Source organism: Calidris pugnax, unplaced genomic scaffold, assembly GCF_001431845.1.
Source record: "Calidris pugnax isolate Ruff unplaced genomic scaffold, ASM143184v1 scaffold127, whole genome shotgun sequence".
Classification (NCBI taxonomy): Eukaryota; Metazoa; Chordata; class Aves; order Charadriiformes; family Scolopacidae; genus Calidris; species Calidris pugnax.
Genome location: NW_015090883.1, coordinates 1656005 through 1677099, shown reverse-complemented (window position 1 = coordinate 1677099; position 21095 = coordinate 1656005). Strand labels below are relative to the sequence as shown.

General features: G+C 40.3%; 1 protein-coding gene across 2 annotated transcripts in view; it reads left to right on the top strand.

Moving 5' to 3' along the window:
- The window catches only part of LOC106890933 (chromosome unknown open reading frame, human C14orf159), a 46497-nt gene extending 30913 nt beyond the window's left edge, over positions 1–15584 (top strand). For both annotated transcript variants that reach the window (XM_014947066.1, XM_014947065.1), the window contains exons 9-14: positions 1023–1283; positions 1742–1841; positions 3399–3547; positions 8184–8303; positions 10451–10602; positions 14739–15584. In XM_014947066.1, coding sequence (XP_014802552.1) covers positions 1023–1283; positions 1742–1841; positions 3399–3547; positions 8184–8303; positions 10451–10602; positions 14739–14891 — 935 coding nt within the window. In that variant the 3' untranslated portion in view covers positions 14892–15584. The remainder of the gene's footprint in view (positions 1–1022; positions 1284–1741; positions 1842–3398; positions 3548–8183; positions 8304–10450; positions 10603–14738) is intronic.
- The last annotated feature ends 5511 nt before the right edge of the window (positions 15585–21095 follow it).

Sequence of the window (21095 nt, the reverse complement as noted above, 5' to 3'; positions counted from 1 at the left end):
TGCGTGAGGGCGGAGGAGCAGAGGGAGAAATGGCAAAGGGAGAACTTGAGGACAAAAAGAGGAAAGTGCAGGGGTGAGGGGAGGAAGGTGAGAACGATGAAGGTGTGAGGAGGCTAGAAAACAATAGTGAGGGCTCACCTCCCCCTGTCAGCCCATGAATATTGGCACATCACGCTGGAATTTGTGGTTTTCAGGAGCAATAGCAAATCAAAAAGACTGCGCTGTGAACTTGTGATTCCCAGGGAAGGGAGGGGGGATTGGTTTGAACAATTAAAGTGTCCCCCCCTCACCCCCCTTTAGGGACTGACTCACATGAAGAGACGTCTGTTAATATTTGCCTATTTCTCATGGTCGGATAACACGGTTCTCAACTACGTGAAGTGCTACGAGATCTTTTAGCAGTCACCTGGATACCACTGTATTCACTGAGTTTATAAAGTCCCCTGGTAACTTACAGTGTCTCTGAAACCTCACTTCTGGGGTTAATCATTTCATTAAGTGGAATTTATTTGGGAATTAGCTCTTCCCTAAGGGCACGGAGTTAAACAGAGACAAAGGACCAGCTTACTCATCTGAAGCAAAACTTCTGCAAGGTCTGGGATGTCCAAGTTGCAGTCCAGCTGCAGCAGCCAGACAGGGTCTAGCACGGCTGTTGTCACCGATCAGAGGAAAGCAGGGGGCCAAGAGAAGGGAAACACCATGCAATAACCTCTCAGAGGAGAGAAAAAGCTATTTACACCAATACCTAGAAATGCTAGGTGTAGTAATTGTCAAAATCTGGTTAACTGAAATTCTTAACCTGGAGGCACAGCCCATTATCTCCGTTACTCATATCCTACACTTTCCTAGGTTTCCTGAGGAAATTACCCCAATTCCTGCCTTTGACCAAAAGTTTTTCCTTTCTTTTTTTTTTTTTTTAACTGATTTTACATCAATAAAGCGTGCAGGTTCACCCACACAGAAACTTCAAAAGGAGAACGATATATTGAAGTGCACTGCTCTCTTTAAATACACTTTTGTAGGAGACCGGGGTATAATTCATCTGCTGGGCCGCGAGGAGCTGCTGAAGGCTTGTCTCTCCATCTCCCACGCCCGCTCCGTGCTGGTGACCACTGGATTCCCAACCCACTTCACCTACGAGCCGCCAGAGGAAAATGACGGGCCCCCAGGAGCCCTGGCTATTGCAGCTGTATTGCAGGCCTTGGAGAAAGAGGTTGCCATAGTAACAGATCAGAGAGCCATGAATCTGAATAAAAAGATTATTGAAGAGGCTGTTCAACTAGGTAAAACACAAGGGTTTGGTTTTTTTCAGTTTTTATCTTGCTAATTTGAGCCAAGGTTTGCTTCGGTTAATCTCACCCTCACTTAGTACAGGATTTTTTCTATTTTTTTTTTTTTGTGTCCAGAAAACAAACCAGAGTTCCTGCTCTAAGCTCTGCTCAGCGTCGCTACGATGACATTGTGTTAAACCCAGCTGGCATCAAGTTAATGCTGACATGTCTGGGTACTGATTCTGGATGAGCTGTTTGTGATGAGTTCTGGATGTCACAGAATCACAGAATGTTATAGGGTTGGAAGGGACCTCTGGAGATCATCTAGTCCTGTCCTCATTCTCATAGACCTGTTTTCTATCTCAAGTCCCATTTATTAGCACTAACATCCAAACAAGCTCAAACACACATCCAAAAAAATGGTACATAGTATCTAAACTGCATTTTATTTTCATTTTGTTTTCCTGTAGGAATCCTGAAGAGACCTGTCCCTCTGTTGAGTTATCAAAGGGAAAGTGCTGATTCAGCTCTAATGTTTTTGTGTGAGAACGGGAATCCTGGAAAACCTAGGTATGTGCATTCAGTTTTTGGGAACAGGTCACACCTCAACTATCTAAAGTTATAATGAAAATAATGACCATGGTCTAAGAAGGCATAATGGTTACAAGTAAATCCTCAAGGCTTGGAAGGAACAGAACCAGCTCTGAAACCAAAAACTGATACGGGAGCACACGCGGAGTACAAAATTCCATGTTATTCTGCAATTACACATTTCTGGAATATAAAAAAAGAAACGATACCTCATGTATCGATAGCTCTTTTCCTTTGAAAAATTTCTAAAAGCTTTTCAGCTGTGTGAAACTGATCATCCTGTTGTCTTCAGGCAGCCAAAGCCAACATTCTAGGTGTATGCGTGCACTCCTCAATATTGGTTTGAGCTGTTTGCATATGCAATGTTGAGTATACAGTGTTGGGCAAAAATTCAGATTTATACAAAGTGTGTGAGTAGGGTTAATGCAGTGGAGAATTTGTTAAGTAGATGTACACACACATTTCATTACTTAGCAGGCAACTTACATTTCCTTTCATTAGGCATACATTACTCACTTCTATTGAGATTTCCTTGTAAAGCATTTTAACGTAGTAGCCTTCAGTTTGTTTGCTTCAATAAAAAGATCTTTCACCCTGGTATTTGCTTCAGCAACTTACTCAATTCCTAATTCTTTCCACAGGTTAATGTATGCTATAATTATATGCTTTAATAGTATGCATGATGCTGTCTTCATTTTTTATTTCTTGTTTTAAAAATGCAGTTTATAGCTATGGATAATATAATTACAACCAGTTTCTATTTCAATTGATCCCACAGTCCCGAAAAGGTAAAGGAAGTGTTTCTTTAAAGTAGATGACTAACCTCCTTAAGGTCACTGTAGACCCACCCACAAAAAACATTTAGTAATTCAGCAGAATTAGTAACCTCCTGAAAGTAAAATGGGAGAAACAGAAGCAAAATAACTTACCTCTAACGTACAGTAGCAGAACTGAGTACTAAAATTCTGCTTAAAATGTGGTACATCTGTGGTACATCTGTCTACTTTCATAACTAGCAAAATAGCCATGGACTTAAAGAAAAATCCCCTAAATCTGAAGGCCCAAGCCAAAGAACCCCCTAACTAGAAATAAATGAACATTGGCTAAGCAACATACCTTAAGCAGAGACTACATTTACACTAACAAGGTTTTAGATGCTCATTAATTTGCCACTTTTTTGTTTTCTTTCAAAGCACTCAGAGAGGCTGATGTCTTACAAGATACTATGTATTTTAACATGAAACAGAGGAAGGCCAGATGGATTGCTGGTCAGAAGGATTTCAGGAACTTCTCCTTTTCTTGGTAGCAAATGTGGTTTGAGTTGCCCTAAAGCTATAACAAACAAGTAACCTTTGAAAATAAACCATAGAGAACTACATCAAGAAGTAACAAAATAGCATCCAGGTTTTACCTTGAATCCAGAATAGTCAAAAAGCAGAACCAGATGCAGTGGGAGAAGCAGCCACCAGGAGAGTTTGTGACACGAGGATCACAGCTTTGATTCCTCTCCTCTGTTTTCTCCCTCGTTCTAACCAGATTTGATCACCTGATAGCGATAGAGCGCGCTGGGATGGCTGCTGATGGCAATTACTACAATGCCAGGAAAGTTAACATTAAACACTTGGTGGATCCCATAGATGAACTGTTTTTAGCTGCACAAACCATTCCAGGAATTGCAACAACAGGTAGGTGTGAGTTTTGTCTTCTCTTCTCAGAAGCAAGAGAAGCACAAACCCAGGAACTCTTCCTGGAAGGGGAGGGGAGCAGGAGGCAGGTGCTGAGTAACGGCCTTGGGGGCTACAGCTGTTTGTCATGGCTGAATTTAGAGACAGAAGTTGCTGTAGAAGAATTAGAAGTTTCTATTGAAGGGTTCTCACAACCAAAAAAAAAAAAAGGAGTTGATTTCAGAGTTATTTAAGGACGAAAAAGCAGGCCCAGATGTGTGCATTATGTATACATCAGTGTGTATACAGATGCTTCTCTAAATGTAGTTTTATGTGTGAAGGGCAGTGTAGAAAGCAAATGACTACTGAATGGAAACATTACACATTAAAATATTATACTTATTTTTATGATTGTTACACCTGTCTTAAACCAGCAATCTGGATAGAATCTTAGTTTATACTGCCCTATAGCAGTACGTTCTCTTGAGCAGGGATTGCGTATTTGCATCTATTATAATAGTGCCTTCTCTAAACAAATATATATATACAATAATAATCTGTAAAGGAGAACATTGTCCTTCCTGCCAGAACTACATTAGCATTGACTAATGCATCTAATAAGAGTGCTGATGTCAGCACGGTGCTCCTCTCTGTTGTTGATCATCCTTTTTGTCCTGAAAACTGCTTTGTGTCTGGTTTTGAAAGAATATGGCATAAATCAAGGATTCCCATATATATATAAAATCTTGTACAACAGGATCAAATGCTTCGTACTACGCTGTGTAGCTCAAAACGGAGTTAAGAAATATATAATTACATAAACATCAGAAACAGAAGTGTCACAAAACTAGAAATAAGTGTCCATGCTGGGCTGATTTAAGTCACATCACACCACGTCTGCTGATCTGGCTGGTTTTTGATTCTTGTGGTGCTGTGGATTCACTCCTAAGTGTTACCAAAAGCACCGGAACTTTTCACTTCTCCGTACTGATGTTTTTCAAATGTTTCCACAGAATTCAGAGCGCTCCTGCAGAGATAATGTGCAGTCTGATTGCACTCTATTGGAATAATTTAAAAGCTCTATAGCGGAAGAGTTCAGTGGTATTTTTTGTATTATCTTAAAACTTGTACTACATTTTACTTTGACTTAATTCACATTTTTGCCCTATTCCCAAGGAGTAACTTCCAGCATTCAGAAAGCAGCACTCTAGATGGCCCTCTGTTGGCAATCTCAGCAGAGAAGCCAAAGATTGACTGAATAAGGATAGAATAAGCTCAGTTTCATAAAGATGTTTAGCAAAATGCCTCAGAGCTTTATCTGCTGCAGTTAATTTTAATTATTTTGTCCCTGATTTTAGACTACCAATACAAGGACTTGGTCTCTCCAGCTACTTGTGTAACATCACATCCTGATTCCTTTAATAAAAATACCCCAATCTCCTAAAATATCTCCCAGAGCAGCTCAGAGTTACTGATTTGGTGGACTTTGGAGTGTTCTGCACAGTGGGAATTTGGATCTGTTCAGCAGAAATTTAGTTTGTTTTAAACATTCTGTGAATATTCAAATATACTGTGAAATGTCATTCATTAAAAATACCAGGAGCTTGTCAATAAGAAGGAAAGCAGCAGTTACCCAGATTCACTGTGTCCCATTGCCGTGAATTTTCTCTGCATAGAAAATGATTTAACAAGTCATTAGGCTTCAAAAAACAATGAAGGTACCCGCTCTGTTGGAATTTCCGTGGAATTCTAGTACCTGGATATTCTATGTTGGAGAACTAATTGAGCATCTATAGAAAAACAATGTATTTTTTTCTTGCATAGTCTGTTACCTGCTTATCATTTCTTATTTTGCTTATCACACTAACTTTTTTTGTCTTTTTTTAATTTGATTGCAATTTCTTGGGTTGTTGGCTTTTTCAATGTATTTCTGCAAAGCCTAGCTTAATGAAGCTGGGCTTTGGCCTTTGCCTCTTGTCTCTTATTGCAATTTCTTGGGTTGTTGGCTTTTTCAGTGTATTTCTGCAAAGCCTTGCTTAACGAAGCTGGGCTTTGGCCTTTGCCTCTTATCACAGAATCACAGAGTGATATGGGGTTGGAAGGGACCTCTGGAGATCATCTGGTCCAACCCCCTGCCAAAGCAGGTCCACCCAGAGCAGGTTGCACAGGAACGTGTCCAGGAGGGTTTGAATGTCTCCAGAGAAGGAGACTCCACCATCTCTCTGGGCAGCCTATATATATTATTACTAATGATCATGTATTGCTACTTATCATGATAAATTTTTCAGTTCCAAAGTAAAATGCAAATATTGTACAGCACCCATTAGGGCAGAGTACTCAGAGAACTTTATAGACTAGAAAAGGTTATTGAAAGATCAAGTTTTCAGCCTCACAGAAGTCTTTATATTGTGTGCTCAGTGGCAAGAAGTACTGTGTTTGTAGGTGGAGAGGGGAAATACTAGATCATTTGTTACACGCTCATTAATTGCTGTTAAGTTTTGCATTTAAAATAAGATCTTTGTTTAAAAAATCTAATCTGGAAGTCCAACCACAGGGCAATCATGAACGATGCCTACAGTTGTATGGGTACCGGTAGCATAAGAAGAGTAAGCAGCAACCTTCAGGAATGGACAAAATTAGAAGACATGAAAGACTGAGGTTGGAAGGACTCATTTTCCACAAGAGATTGAAATAAAAGATTAAGAGATGTTACCGAAACCACACGCTATTTTTTCAGCTGTCACGGGATTGACATAGCTCTGTGCTATTTCTATGGGAGCTAATGAAAAGCTTTCTGGAGTACTGCATGAAAAAATGTGGTCGCACTCGTTTCCTTTTCATACAAATGATTTTTAGTGCAGAAGACTAACGTTTCCTGCATTTTTCATGAATGTAGTTTCAGAAACCGATGTAGTCAGTGAAAGCTTGGGTGGAAGATCCGACAGAACTCTTTTTGCTCTGCCTGGAAAGCATTCCAGCCTTTAGGAGAAGAGGTTCCTCTTGTCTTCTTCCAGGCACCTGTGCCTGAGCTGTCTGCCTTGGGGGGAGATGAAGGGAATGTGTAAAGGGCCCATGTCTCTCTCCGGGCTGTAAAATTAATGCCAACACCAGAATATCTTTAAACAGATTATTAAAGCAGATAAGAAAAAAGTTTAGCTTTTTCATGGCAAATCGTTTTATGTAAGTTATGTGTCACTCAGTTACACTTCCCTTGACTATTTAGACTTTAGAATAAAAAATTGCTGCTGAGAAATGACTTTCACTTAAAGAAGAAATTTGCTGCAGACTAATTTATGCAGTTGCTCAAAGTGTTAAATTTATAAATTTTCAGGGTTTGAAGTGTAAATTATAAATACTGTAACTTCTCTCCTGTAACACATGCTATGCATTAGAGCACAGTCACATTTCAAATTCAAATATGATACACTGCAGTGAGGACTTGGAGCTCTTCACTGTTCTTTTTCACAGATATTAACCAGGATTTTTCTATAAAATCTTCAAACTTGAGAAGATGCCATTTAGACTAACAGGTGAAAGAGAAATTTTAATTTCTATTTAAATAGATGGAATTTTTGGTGATTGTTTTTTATACATTAATAAGAGACTAGAGGTACTATCCAGCTTTCATGTAAGCTGCTAGTTTCTGTGTTACCTCATCTCCACATTTCTGAGTGCCATCTAACATTTTTATGTCCCAAACATAGGGTTGCCCGGAATTTTCCTGAAATTACACAGGTCCCATTGATTTTACTGAAATCACTGAGAAATATAGTGTTTCTATTTGGCCAACAAAAATTAGGGCCTCACTCCCTGAATATGAGAACACTTTAAAAAAAAAATAAAAATAAGACTGGCTATTTTTTTCAAAAATTGCTAGAAAAAATGAAAACAGTAATAGTACACAAGGTTGGGACACTGACTTTTTTTCAAAAATTGCTAGAAAAAATGAAACAGTAATAATACACAAGGTTGGGCTCTTTGTGGGACATTGAGAGTGGACTGTGTGAAAGAGATTCCAGTGCAGTACGTCCTACTTCTGCCAAAGTCCTTATGTACATTTTTGCTTATTTCTGCAATAATTAAGAGTGGACTGTGTGAAAGAGATTCCAGTGCAGTACGTCCTACTTCTGCCAAAGTCCTTATGTACATTTTTGCTTATTTCTGCAATAATTACTATATTTAATCTCTTTTTTTACTTAAAGTTTGTGAAAAGCCAAAGTTTTCTATGCTTGCTTTCCTGAGGAGTCGTAGGCTCTGGGTTTATTTGGGATTCATTTTCTATCTTCTTTCTCAATACATGCTAAGGTCCTTATGGTAATGCATTATATAAAACACTCAGTTAAGGCCTTGCATAAGCAAAGTTTACTGTCTCAATTCTGTCTGCAGTTCATGAGCACTGGGTAACTTGCATTTCTTTTGCATACAGCACGTATTGCATGTCTCCACGTCCATGTTAGCATGTGATAGGTGATGCTGTCAGCTAGTTCATCCACACTATTCTGGTTTTACACACTTTTGATGAAAAAGGATAAATCGTCTCGTGCGGCGCCGTGTCCCATCACAGAAACTCTGGGGAAGACACGGGATGCTTTCTGAATGGCGTGTTATTTATGTGCTGGGTTTATGCTCTTTTGGTCTTTTTTCTCTTTTAATCAAGGTGTTGGAGATGGAGGAAATGAATTAGGAATGGGCAAAGTAAAAGATGCTGTGAAGAAGCACATAAAAAATGGAGATGTTATAGCTTGTGATGTTGAAGCTGATTTCACTATTGTAGCTGGTAAGGGACTTCTATTTTTTCTTGGGGGGGGTGAGAATTGTTGATATTTGAGAATACATGACAAGAAGAATACTTTGACAAAGAGAATACTTTGACAAGAAAACTTCTGTCTTTCCAACTAATTTGTATTGGCCCTTTCTTTGTATGACCACGTCATCACCAAATATGTCTCCGTATTGTGTCCATTTTCTGAATAGTTAAGCAACTATGGCTCCAGCAGGAACGACTGAAAACAGAGGATGTTTTGTGTCTGAGAAAGTACATTTAATTGGGAATAGTTGGGCAAATCCTACATATTCTTGAAAAATCACACTTTAAATAAAATAACAAGGAGGACTGCAGGAGTGATCTGTGTAGGAATTGAAATGTCTATGCACATATGAATTTTCAGCAGTTTTTTAGAAGAAATGAGAGTGTGATGATAATTACATCTGCTTTTTATGGCTATATGTATCTACGGTGGCTGTTTTGGCAATTCTGATGATTCTTACTTTGAAAGCGCAGACCTCAAACCCAGATCCTGCAAAGGGAAGGGAGGCAGAGGTTTGGACATGTTTAAGTGTGGAAAACTACATGAACTAAAACAACTTCCACAATTGTTGAAAATTTTGCTATTCTGCATCTCTGGAAAAGGTATCAGGCAGCAGAGAGAACTTCTCACAGCAAGTTTCAATCTAATGATCTCCAGTTCAGCCTTGACAAAGAAGCTGACAAGACTGTGCAGACTGGTTTGAAAATTTATGGATATTAACTACGTTAGAATGTCTTTTTGTATATGTTACTTGCACCAAGGACACATCATCAAGACACAGAGAATTAGTTTCACCATGGTTTCATATCTTATAAAATAGCTGAACTCTTTAGTCAGTCATTATCTGTGACCAAAAAGGGGTTCTCTGCACTGGTACAGCATTCCATTATAAAATCTGGCACCAATGAAAATGTGCCTGGTTTAGGATACTTTATCAAAATCACAGACACAGCAAGTTTCAATCTAATGATCTCCAGTACAGCCCTGACAAAGAAGCTGACGAACAAGACTGTGCAGACTGGTTTGAAAATTTATGGATATTAACTACGTTAGAATGTCTTTTTGTATATGTTACTTGCACCAAGGACACATCATCAAGACACAGAGAATTAGTTTCACCATGGTTTCATATCTTATAAAATAGCTGAACTCTTTAGTCAGTCATTATCTGTGACCAAAAAGGGGTTCTCTGCACTGGTACAGCATTCCATTATAAAATCTGGCACCAATGAAAATGTGCCTGGTTTAGGATACTTTATCAAAATCACAGAATGAATGATACGGGGTTGGAAGGGACCTCTGGGGATCATCTAGTCCAACCCCCTGCCAAAGCCGGTCCACCCAGAGCAGGTTGCACAGGAAAGTGTCCAGGTGGGGTTTGAATGTCTCCAGAGACAGAGACTCCACCACCTCCCTGGGCAGCCTGTTCCAGGGCTCTGCCACCCTCAAAGTGAAGAAGTTCCTCCTCATGTTTAGATGGAACTTCCTATGTTCAAGTTTGTGTCCATTTCCTCTTGTCCTATTCCTGGGCACCACTGAAAAGAGACTGGTCCCATCCTCTTCACACCCACCTTTTAAGTATTTATAAGCATTGATCAGATCCCTCAGCCACACTAAAAAGACCCAAGTCCCTCAGCCTCTCCTCGTAAGAGAGATGCTCCAGGCCTCTCATCATCTTTGTAGCCCTCTGCTGTGCCCTCTCCAGCAGTTCCCTGTCCTACCTCTGTGCAGTTCAAAGCAAAAGACGTGGGGCTGTAGCACAGCTCCTCACAGGTCATGGACTCCTCATTAAGCCAAGCGGAATTGTGTCATAGACCATCCCTGTGTGAGTTTTTGCTTTGTTGGAAAGACAAACCACAAGCTAAGCTCGATGGAACTTGCAGAAATTCAATCTGAAATAATAGTGAAAACACCGTAATATGTTAAGGATTGTCTAGTTCTGAAACAACTGTTCTGAATTCATGTCAATATTTAATTCATATCCACGTTCTGTTTCACCATCGCTACACGAGACTCAGTTGTTTGTGCCCCATGACTTACCCGGGTTTGGTATTTTTGCAATAACCAAAGTTCATTTTTTTCCCCAGTTTGGTTTCACGGTGACATTGTTTTTCAGGGGTCTCTAACTGGGGAGGCTACGCCATCGCTTGCGCCCTCTATATCCTCAGCACTTGTGAGATCCACGAGCGCTACCTGAGGAAAGCTGTTGGGTTTCCACCGTTATCCAAGCAGAGGTGCTGGCTGTCAGCACTTCCATCAGTCACCAAGGTAATTTCTGTAGGACCAGGCACCTCTGACTTGCTCCTGACGTGTAGATGGAGTTGGCTCCCAGCCACTAAATGCTGCCCGGTCCGGTTCAACGGCTTCCTTTCACATGGTCTTTTGGGAATCCCATGTTGAATGAGGAGCCAGACTGTCCTTAGACTATTCTGCAAGGGATTCGAAACAGGGTGAACATAAAAACCCTCAATGCTGAATATATTTGTGTGCTGCAACTTCAAGCACAAGACAGCACCACAATTTTATGGGCAGTGCAAGAAATCCTCGTATTGTGACACAGTGCTAAAATTCCCTGTTCGCTTCCTTGGCATCGTTCATGATTTTATAAATCTCTGTTGTATCCTCCTCTAGATGTCTCTCTTCCAAAAATCGGGAGTCACAATCTTAATACAGAAGCCGCTCCACACTTCTGATCTTTGCACCTTCCTTAGGATCTCTGCACCTTTTCTAGTTACGTTAGAACCTTTCTAGAATCAGTTCTGAATGTTTCTAAATTAAAGGTGGAGAAAGACTTGCAGATGTGTAATTTTTAAATGTGGTTTGACTGGTGCAGCTCTGATATTCTGGGAATGCAAAGGTTTCAGACTGAGAAACAGTAAAATAACTGAGAGGAGTGAGAAATGACTCTGATCTGTGCTCATACAGCTAAGCACGTGGCTCTTATTTTTAACTTGGCCATGTTTAAAATATATATATATATATATATACACACACACACTCAATGATCAAGTAATGTTTGTTCCACCATATTTGTAATAACTTAGGAGCTTCAAGTTGGGTTTATGGGCAGAATACCTCTGTAGAGACTTGGACAAAACCAGTAAGGTTGTGACCTCCAAGAATGCTACGCAAGATGTTCTCCATCTCCCACAGACACTGCGCACAGCGGTGGGGTATTTCTCCCAATGACAGTACATTCTGTGTGAAATTCCAACAAAGCACCTCTTCAGTATTTAGAGTAGGTCTTATGGGTGGTGGTGGTTTTTTTTTAATTCTTGCTATTTAGATTTTTCATCTAAAGGTTATAAAAGTGAAAGCGATCCCAATGGTTAGCGTAGCCACACAGCCACTTCTCCTTGGACTTAACAAAGCATATGGCACCTTTCAGTGCAATCTTTTCCAAAAATAGATTTATTATTTTTCATTTTTCAATGGTGAAATGGTCAAATATTTTCCAGTTACACCTACTTTTCTTTTGCCCTTTAAATTAACATATCCTAAAAACTAGTATTATCAAATTCCTGGTAACGAGATGTTGTAATTAAATGTGATAGTGTGTACAGGAAATCCTTGGTTTTGTTTTACTAGGCTATACAGCTGGGAATATTGATAATGATCCAATAATGGGCTATTGAAAGTGCAATAACAAAAATCTATCGAGATAAAATTAACGAAAACGGTTTTGTGGAGGAGAGAAAATTACAAAGTGTCTGATGAGAATATGATATCTTTAATTATAAATCATGCAACAGTAAACAGTGCACAAGATTGAACCCATTAGTGTTCACGTCCTCCATTAGTATAAAGTCAATCACACCATTTATGTTTATATGGCTACTTTCTGCCCAATTCAGTTTCTTTTAATGCTATAATAATTACCCTCGTAAGATAAAGAGCACCATCGCACACGCACACCTCAGTGTTTGTGTTTGCCTGTTCCTAACTGGAAAGAGGACATTGGAAGGGGTGCCAAAGCACCAGACACCTTTCTTAAAACATGTCTTTATATTTCTTCCAAAAATGGCATAGCTCATATAGCTCACACTTACTGAAGGAAGGCTTCCCCTGAAACAGGTTATTTCTCTGCAGCCGGGTGTCCTGCGACAGACCCCGACCTGTGGGGCTCTCTGCTCCCAAGGAACAGAACCCCCCTGAGATTGTTCTAAGTGCATGAATGAGTCTTTATGTATATTTTAATAAGAATACTGCAAAGCATTTGTTCCTCGCTGAAAACAGGATGAGCAAGAAACCATTCGATCGAAACCATCTTTACTTACCTTTCAGTTGTGCAGTGGAATCGTAATGGTGTTGGTTGACACAATATTGGTTTGACTTGTCCGATGGTCGTGGTACTTCTGTACTGCAGGGACTGTAGGGAAATACATGAATCCACACCTATCCCAACAGAGCTGATGCTGAGCAGCCTCCAGGCAACTCTGCATTTCCGTGCAGCTCACAGCCAGCTTTACGTGTCAGGCAGTTGTTCTTTTACTGAACTCTTTACTAATGGTAAGAAATTAACTATTTGTAAATTAGGACCTATAAGAATATGAAATACTTTCTAAATGAGCAATATAAAAATATATAAAATATAAATATATGACATTTGTTTCAGTGTTATTAGCTTTGTCATTCGTGAGGGAGGTTTTTTCCCTGAATGAAGTGCAAATTCTCAAGTTATTTTAATTTGATTATTTTTTTGGTTACCCCAATCCCAACATACTTATTTACTAAAGAGAGAACTGTGAGCAAATTGCAGCACTTTTCAGGTAAGGAAGCACAGTGTACATTCTGAATGTTCTTTACAAATGGAAGCAATAGCATTTGATCACAGAATATGGTTTATCAGGCATAGTTCTATACTATATATACTAATAGTTATATACTATGAAGCGAGGAAGCTTTTTTTCCCCATGTGAGCCGATCCGAGAGCTCTAACAAGTAAGCAGGTCACCAAATTACACTAAATTTTCTGCTAATTGACCATGCAAGGTATGCATTAATTCTTTCAGAAATGTTTATATTTCAGCCATATACTGTATTACGTAAAATACAACCATATTCTGTCTAAATTCAGATCTAAAGCTGTTGTGTTCTTGATGGTTTGTCAGTCTTCCTAGAAAAAAAATCCCTAGTATTTAATAAAAGAATATTAGGCATTTTACCTTTATGCATTTTTCATCATTAATTTGTCTGCAGGAGATAGATGTCTGTGCTGGCAGTTATTGGGTAGGAATATCAAGCACTAAGTGTTTTAGCCTCTAGACCTGTGTGTCGAGGACACTGGTGGGGCTGTTTCAGTAGCAGTTCCCATCAAAGCAAGCTCTCACACCAATGGAAACAGAACAGTTGATCAAAGACCAGAAAAGGCATTTCTAGCCAAGAAAGGGAAACAAAAAGAGAGGTATATGACTGTTTCAAAGTCGTATATAAATCACTACAGGGTTGGGGCAGGGGGAAGCTAAGACGTGACTAGGCTTTGTATTTTTCTTAGCTTTTTATTAACAGAATTAGAGAAATAAAGTCTTTTTGTAGTAATAGTAAGACAGTAGAAGGAGTTTTTACTGTGTACATTTGACGTGAAATGAAAAGCGAAGCCGTTTGTGCCGGACCTACATCCCTTTGAAACCAGCCCTTCTCATTTCACCGCTCCTGGCATCAGGGGTTTGTCAGAGTTGATTTTGGCCCATCTTTTCACCTCACAGCGCTGCCTGGCCCCTGACTCACCACCCAGGGTTTTGTTCCCTCTGTGTGCTTCAGCAGCTCAACTTGGAACAGGCTTTGTTGTTACTGTTAAGCAGGAAAGTAACTGTTGTAAACATAAAAATTGCAGCTCTAAACAGCGGGAAGTAGACACTATTTCGGGGAACCCCAAGGAAGCACAGCTTCAGGGGTTTCTTTTTCCCCCACCCCTTTTCTAAGCAACCAGGATTCTTATGAAATCGGTAAGAAAAGATGATAGAAAGCAACAGATCATGTTTCCCTGCTATTCTTCTCTTTAAAAATGCCTCTGCAGCCAGCTGCTACGCTGCCGAACTAGCAGGTAGTTTTCTGAGATAATTTTGGGTGGAGGTTCCTCTGAGCCTGTTTGTGCAATATGGGAGCCTGAAACCTGGCAGAAGGAATCTCTGCTTCTGAATCGTTACCAAAGTCTTGCTTGAGGGAGTGTGGGGGACAATAATATCACTCAGTAATTAAATAGTAGTCAAGAATCTCAGCCTTTTGTCAGTCCAGATCCTACATAGATTCTTTGGGACAATTTAAAAATAGCGTTAGCAAATTACTACACAAAATCAATATGGAGGATGGGGTCAGAGCCTCCCCTACGTTTGAAATAAACATCTGGAATGACTGCTCTTGTCTAATTCAGGATTTTAATTATAGTCTATTTGGTTTTTTTTAAGGAAGAGAAGCTTCTGAAAGCACTCGTGCAGCTCGGGGTCCGCAGTGGGAAAACTGCCAGCCTGGAAATGGAGGTGGACGGGCTGCCCTTCTACGACACCCATTCGCTTATGATTGAAAAGCTGCTGAAAGAAGTGCAGCAGGGACTGTCCTAATGATTCCTGTATCCAGAACTGCTCCCGTGCCCTTTCCGTGCTCCCCAGCCTCTCACAAGGCACAGACAGTCAGAAAAAGGTGACTTCTCTTGGCTGCACACAACCTTTCCTGGTTACCTTCACAACATCTCTGAGAAGCAAGAAGGGGATCTTATGAGGATGATTCGGTCTGCCTTTCTGTTCTGTAATTTTATAATGGATACCGGGCATTAAATGATACTATATGCCAAGAGGTGATCTGTCTTTTATAAAAGAAACCTTGTCATTAAAATGAAATGCAGTTGCGCTGCTGTTCCTGTTTTACTACCCTCCTAACTGCAAGGGGAAGTCACTCTTGCAGCAGCTTGGATTTAAAAATACTTTGTGGTGGGGAAAACAGCTGCAGTGGAGACGGGAGGTTGGAAACACAAAAAAAGAAAGCCTCCAGGAAGCACCACAGCAGTGAAAGTTGTTAAATACAGCCCCCCTCCCCGCACACCTCCTGCAGGCCATGGTGCATAGTGCCTGGAAGGGTGAGGGGTAAGGGGAGGGCTTTAACTCAGCTCATGAAAATAGGGGAAGCTTCTGCAGAGCTTCTGCGTCAAGGACAGGCTGTACCCTTTGCCTCCTTCCTATTAGTAGTTTGCCATTTGTATATTTTGTCCCTTTCTGGGTAATACAGAAAAGCTGTACACATTTCAGGGTGTCCTGTTGTTAAGAATAAATTAAACAGTGATTTAAAAGTAATGCTTAGAAATTAAAGCATGATTAGAAATGAAAGAACATTTGCATTCAGTATAAAGTACAATGATCTACTTTAATTCTGGCAGGTGAGTTATATTTTCCTTCTCTAATGTAAGACAAACACAACTTTCTGAGAATGAGAAAAATCAGTTTGCAGCACGAACACCACCGTACTCTGAACATGGATCTTCTGAAGTCCTTGAGGACACACAGCCTTTAAAAACTTAAAACAGTTGAACACATGGGAGAGAAAGAAATCTTAATGCCATACTTCTTGGGAGCTTTGGCGAGTCTGAATATCTATCAGCATTTATTTTAGGGATCACTTAATTTTTTAGATGAATTTTATTTAAAGCCTTCTTGAAGGATGTTGCAGTGAAACTATCTTTGAATTTCACAATTAGAAAACAGCTCCTTTACAAGTCTCCAAACTCTCCAAACTATAAATATTAAGTAAAATATTTCATGTGAATACTGGAGTTTTTACCAAAGCCAGCACCCTGCAGGATGGCACGTGTTCCCTGCTGCACAGAACCCACTAAATGAAATTAGCATCATTTAAAAATGTCTGTTTGGGAAAAGAGGCAGCTCATTTCCTTCTCTGTGTGCTATGTGCTCAGTAGCTCACTGCCATACTACGCTAATGGCTGCGATCGATGTATGTTAGTATTTCCAAACACTAATTTTTGTTACAAGTTCTGTAAGCTTTTGCTCTTTTTTGCCCCAAAATACAAGTTTTGAGTGACAGTTACCTTCCTCCCATACTGGTTACACTTCTGCAGCCTAAGCCTAAGAGTTGCAATATAGAAAGTATTGATAAAACACTAACTACAGAAAAAAAAAAAGGGGGAAAACAAAAAAAGAAGAAAAAATCCTTCCCCTTCTGTTACGGGTTAGCAGGTTAAATGTTGAGAACCGTAGCAGAATCTGGGCCCTGTTATACAAATTTCCATCTGATTTTGAACTGCAGCAGCTGAGCAACACTGACCACATCAAAGCCTCAGTCCCTCAGATGACAATTCCGTGTAACATGGCGTGCTCTGCATTCCAGCCCTCTAATTTAAACAACGTGGGTTACCCTAAAGAAGTAAAGCATAAACAGGAGAAGAAATAATTTCGTCCTAGAAGAAACCACGTGTGTGCCTCGCAGCCCGCCGGGGCACGGGGCTCCAAGCCCTTGGCTCGGTTTTTGACAACACGCAAGGGCACTTCTGCTGTCCTGGGTCTTACAGCCCCCTTGATGGAGAGAGAGGAGATCAGAGGAGAGGTTAGGAGAAAATAAAGCTGAATAGCACTAATAGTCAGAAGAAAAAATGCGTGTATAAGGTAATTAATCCAGCTTGGTGAGTGGTCCGAGTATAAAGAAATGTAAAATAATTAAACAAACCAAATGTTAAGCTAAGCAAACCAAATCCCCTCCTGGGAGTGGGGCCATGAATCCTTGAAAGAGGAGGGAGGAGAGGATCTGTCCTCTCACAAACAGAAACCGTAGGCCAAAGCCATAAGACAGTTACTTCGAACACAGAGCGAACAAACATAAGGAAGAAAATAATAAAAACATTCTTTATTTAATACATCCCCTAATTACTTCTAATATTGCACTCTCAAGGTGGTTTCCAGAAGACTGTTAGAATATATTGCCTTGTAGTAACTGGTGACAAGCAAGGCTGTCTTACAGTGACATCCTTCAGATACTGGGACTACACCATCTGTCCAGAGGTTCTTTTGGCATTTAAAAAAAGAAGGAAAAAAAAAAAAAAGAAACAAAAGCGATTATACTACTGCAAGTTACCAGCTCCAGGTTGCAGAAAGAGAGGTGTTTCAAGAAAGATTGGAAACCAGGGACATGGAAGAACAAGGCAATAGCCATAGTGTAAGAGTTACAAGAAGGAATGATGAACGGATCACAAAGAAGAATCATACAGGATTCATTAGTATAATAAAGAAAAAAAACCCCAAAACAAACCTAGAGAGGAGACAGTGGTAGGAAAAACAGTATAGAGCACATGTTTAATTACAATTATCTCCACTCATTCCTGCATTTTGTTTCTGTCTAAACCAGGAAACAGAGATCATTCATACATCATATTTCTGCTACTGTATTTACCGAGCAATGACCAAACCCTAAGCTCTAGGATCTGGGGGAGAAAACCCAGTTTGAGCAGAATCCATGTCCAGTTTCCCTGACAAATGCACCGTTATTTAATTGCCTGAATGGTCTGCGCTGCCCAAGACACACACATTTTGAAGGACACAACCCAAACTTTAGCAAGGTTTAGTAGAATTCGGCTGTAACTAAATTTTCTTTGAACACAGTGACTCAAGAGAAGTGCAGGGGTTCAAAGCACCTCACTTGAGGTACTACCAACCTCCTGGTCTTTTCCAGGGCAACAGACCAAATTCTCTATCCCCACTGGAGCCAAGAGTTCTCATACCTCTGGAAGTCAACAGGAGGCTTACAACAACGTTCAACAGTCTGAGATTCAACAGTCAATCAACAGATTGAAGGACTCAGCAGATGCTGAGTTCTTTGTGCATGTTCTCCCAGAACATCTCATGTTATTGGATTATTTTAGGAGGTTGGTTTTGGCATGGTCTCTGCAGGCCTTGAAACTGGCTGAAGGAGAAGTTACTTCAGAGTTACAGGGATGTTACAGAAATGCAATTATTTTTCTTTTTAAAAGTACATATGGGGACATTTAATTTGTTCTGTCTCCAACCTTTTCAACAGATGATGACAGCAAACAGAGAGCAGTTAAAACAAATTCAACAGAACCACACACCATGAGCACTAGCTTATTCCAGCCAACACGGTCATCAAGACAACAGATTTTGAGTGGTACCACAACGGCAACAGACCCGTGATGGCAACTGAACTGACTTAGCCTGTGCTTTCCTCACTATCGCCAAGGTCCAAGCACCTCCAGAAATGACCTCTCTCTACTGCGTTGCTAATTAGCCTTTGGGAGGTAATGCAGTTGTAATGCATGGATAAATCAGATAGATACACAAACATGGCCATAGCTGCAAATTTTAGATTAATGTCCTTTTTTGATGAATGCTATAGGCTTCCCGTGTTAGTAGTGGAGTCCTTCATTCCAGTACTATCATGTGATATTTGCAATAACCCTGGTTGCTGCTCATGCTGTGTTCTGAGATTCTGGAGCGCTCAGTGGATACGATTCCTTCGTCTCAGTCTTCAGACACCCTAAACACGTTAAACAAGAGTCTCGCATCCTGGCAAAGTTCTGGTAAGTGCTTTCACTGGAAAAACAATACAATACTGGATCAGCAGCACAGTTAAAAGTAGTCAATAGGAGAGAAAAATGGTAAATATTAAATATTTTCTCGGCAAACGAGCAGTTGTTCTCCAACAAGCTGCGAACCACAAGCAGAATGTGGTATGGTCCAAAGCAAACTAAAAAAATGAGCACAGTGCTTGAAACCAGTCGTTTAATTTGGATTTTCTTTTTCTTTTGAGTGCCGTGACTCTTGCGGACGACTCGTAAAATCCCGCAGTAAGAGAAGGCCAGCAGGAAGAATTGCAGCTCTAAACAGCGGGAAGTAGACACTATTTCGGGGAACCCCAAGGAAGCACAGCTTCAGGGGTTTCTTTTTCCCCCACCCCTTTTCTAAGCAACCAGGATTCTTATGAAATCGGTAAGAAAAGATGATAGAAAGCAACAGATCATGTTTCCCTGCTATTCTTCTCTTTAAAAATGCCTCTGCAGCCAGCTGCTACGCTGCCGAACTAGCAGGTAGTTTTCTGAGATAATTTTGGGTGGAGGTTCCTCTGAGCCTGTTTGTGCAATATGGGAGCCTGAAACCTGGCAGAAGGAATCTCTGCTTCTGAATCGTTACCAAAGTCTTGCTTGAGGGAGTGTGGGGGACAATAATATCACTCAGTAATTAAATAGTAGTCAAGAATCTCAGCCTTTTGTCAGTCCAGATCCTACATAGATTCTTTGGGACAATTTAAAAATAGCGTTAGCAAATTACTACACAAAATCAATATGGAGGATGGGGTCAGAGCCTCCCCTACGTTTGAAATAAACATCTGGAATGACTGCTCTTGTCTAATTCAGGATTTTAATTATAGTCTATTTGGTTTTTTTTAAGGAAGAGAAGCTTCTGAAAGCACTCGTGCAGCTCGGGGTCCGCAGTGGGAAAACTGCCAGCCTGGAAATGGAGGTGGACGGGCTGCCCTTCTACGACACCCATTCGCTTATGATTGAAAAGCTGCTGAAAGAAGTGCAGCAGTGACTGTCCTAATGATTCCTGTATCCAGAACTGCTCCCGTGCCCTTTCCGTGCTCCCCAGCCTCTCACAAGGCACAGACAGTCAGAAAAAGGTGACTTCTCTTGGCTGCACACAACCTTTCCTGGTTACCTTCACAACATCTCTGAGAAGCAAGAAGGGGATCTTATGAGGATGATTCGGTCTGCCTTTCTGTTCTGTAATTTTATAATGGATACTGGGCATTAAATGATACTATATGCCAAGAGGTGATCTGTCTTTTATAAAAGAAACCTTGTCATTAAAATGAAATGCAGTTGCGCTGCTGTTCCTGTTTTACTAACCTCCTAACTGCAAGGGGAAGTCACTCTTGCAGCAGCTTGGATTTAAAAATACTTTGTGGTGGGGAAAACAGCTGCAGTGGAGACGGGAGGTTGGAAACACAAAAAAAGAAAGCCTCCAGGAAGCACCACAGCAGTGAAAGTTGTTAAATACAGCCCCCCTCCCCGCACACCTCCTGCAGGCCATGGTGCATAGTGCCTGGAAGGGTGAGGGGTAAGGGGAGGGCTTTAACTCAGCTCATGAAAATAGGGGAAGCTTCTGCAGAGCTTCTGCGTCAAGGACAGGCTGTACCCTTTGCCTCCTTCCTATTAGTAGTTTGCCATTTGTATATTTTGTCCCTTTCTGGGTAATACAGAAAAGCTGTACACATTTCAGGGTGTCCTGTTGTTAAGAATAAATTAAACAGTGATTTAAAAGTAATGCTTAGAAATTAAAGCATGATTAGAAATGAAAGAACATTTGCATTCAGTATAAAGTACAATGATCTACTTTAATTCTGGCAGGTGAGTTATATTTTCCTTCTCTAATGTAAGACAAACACAACTTTCTGAGAATGAGAAAAATCAGTTTGCAGCACGAACACCACCGTACTCTGAACATGGATCTTCTGAAGTCCTTGAGGACACACAGCCTTTAAAAACTTAAAACAGTTGAACACATGGGAGAGAAAGAAATCTTAATGCCATACTTCTTGGGAGCTTTGGCGAGTCTGAATATCTATCAGCATTTATTTTAGGGATCACTTAATTTTTTAGATGAATTTTATTTAAAGCCTTCTTGAAGGATGTTGCAGTGAAACTATCTTTGAATTTCACAATTAGAAAACAGCTCCTTTACAAGTCTCCAAACTCTCCAAACTATAAATATTAAGTAAAATATTTCATGTGAATACTGGAGTTTTTA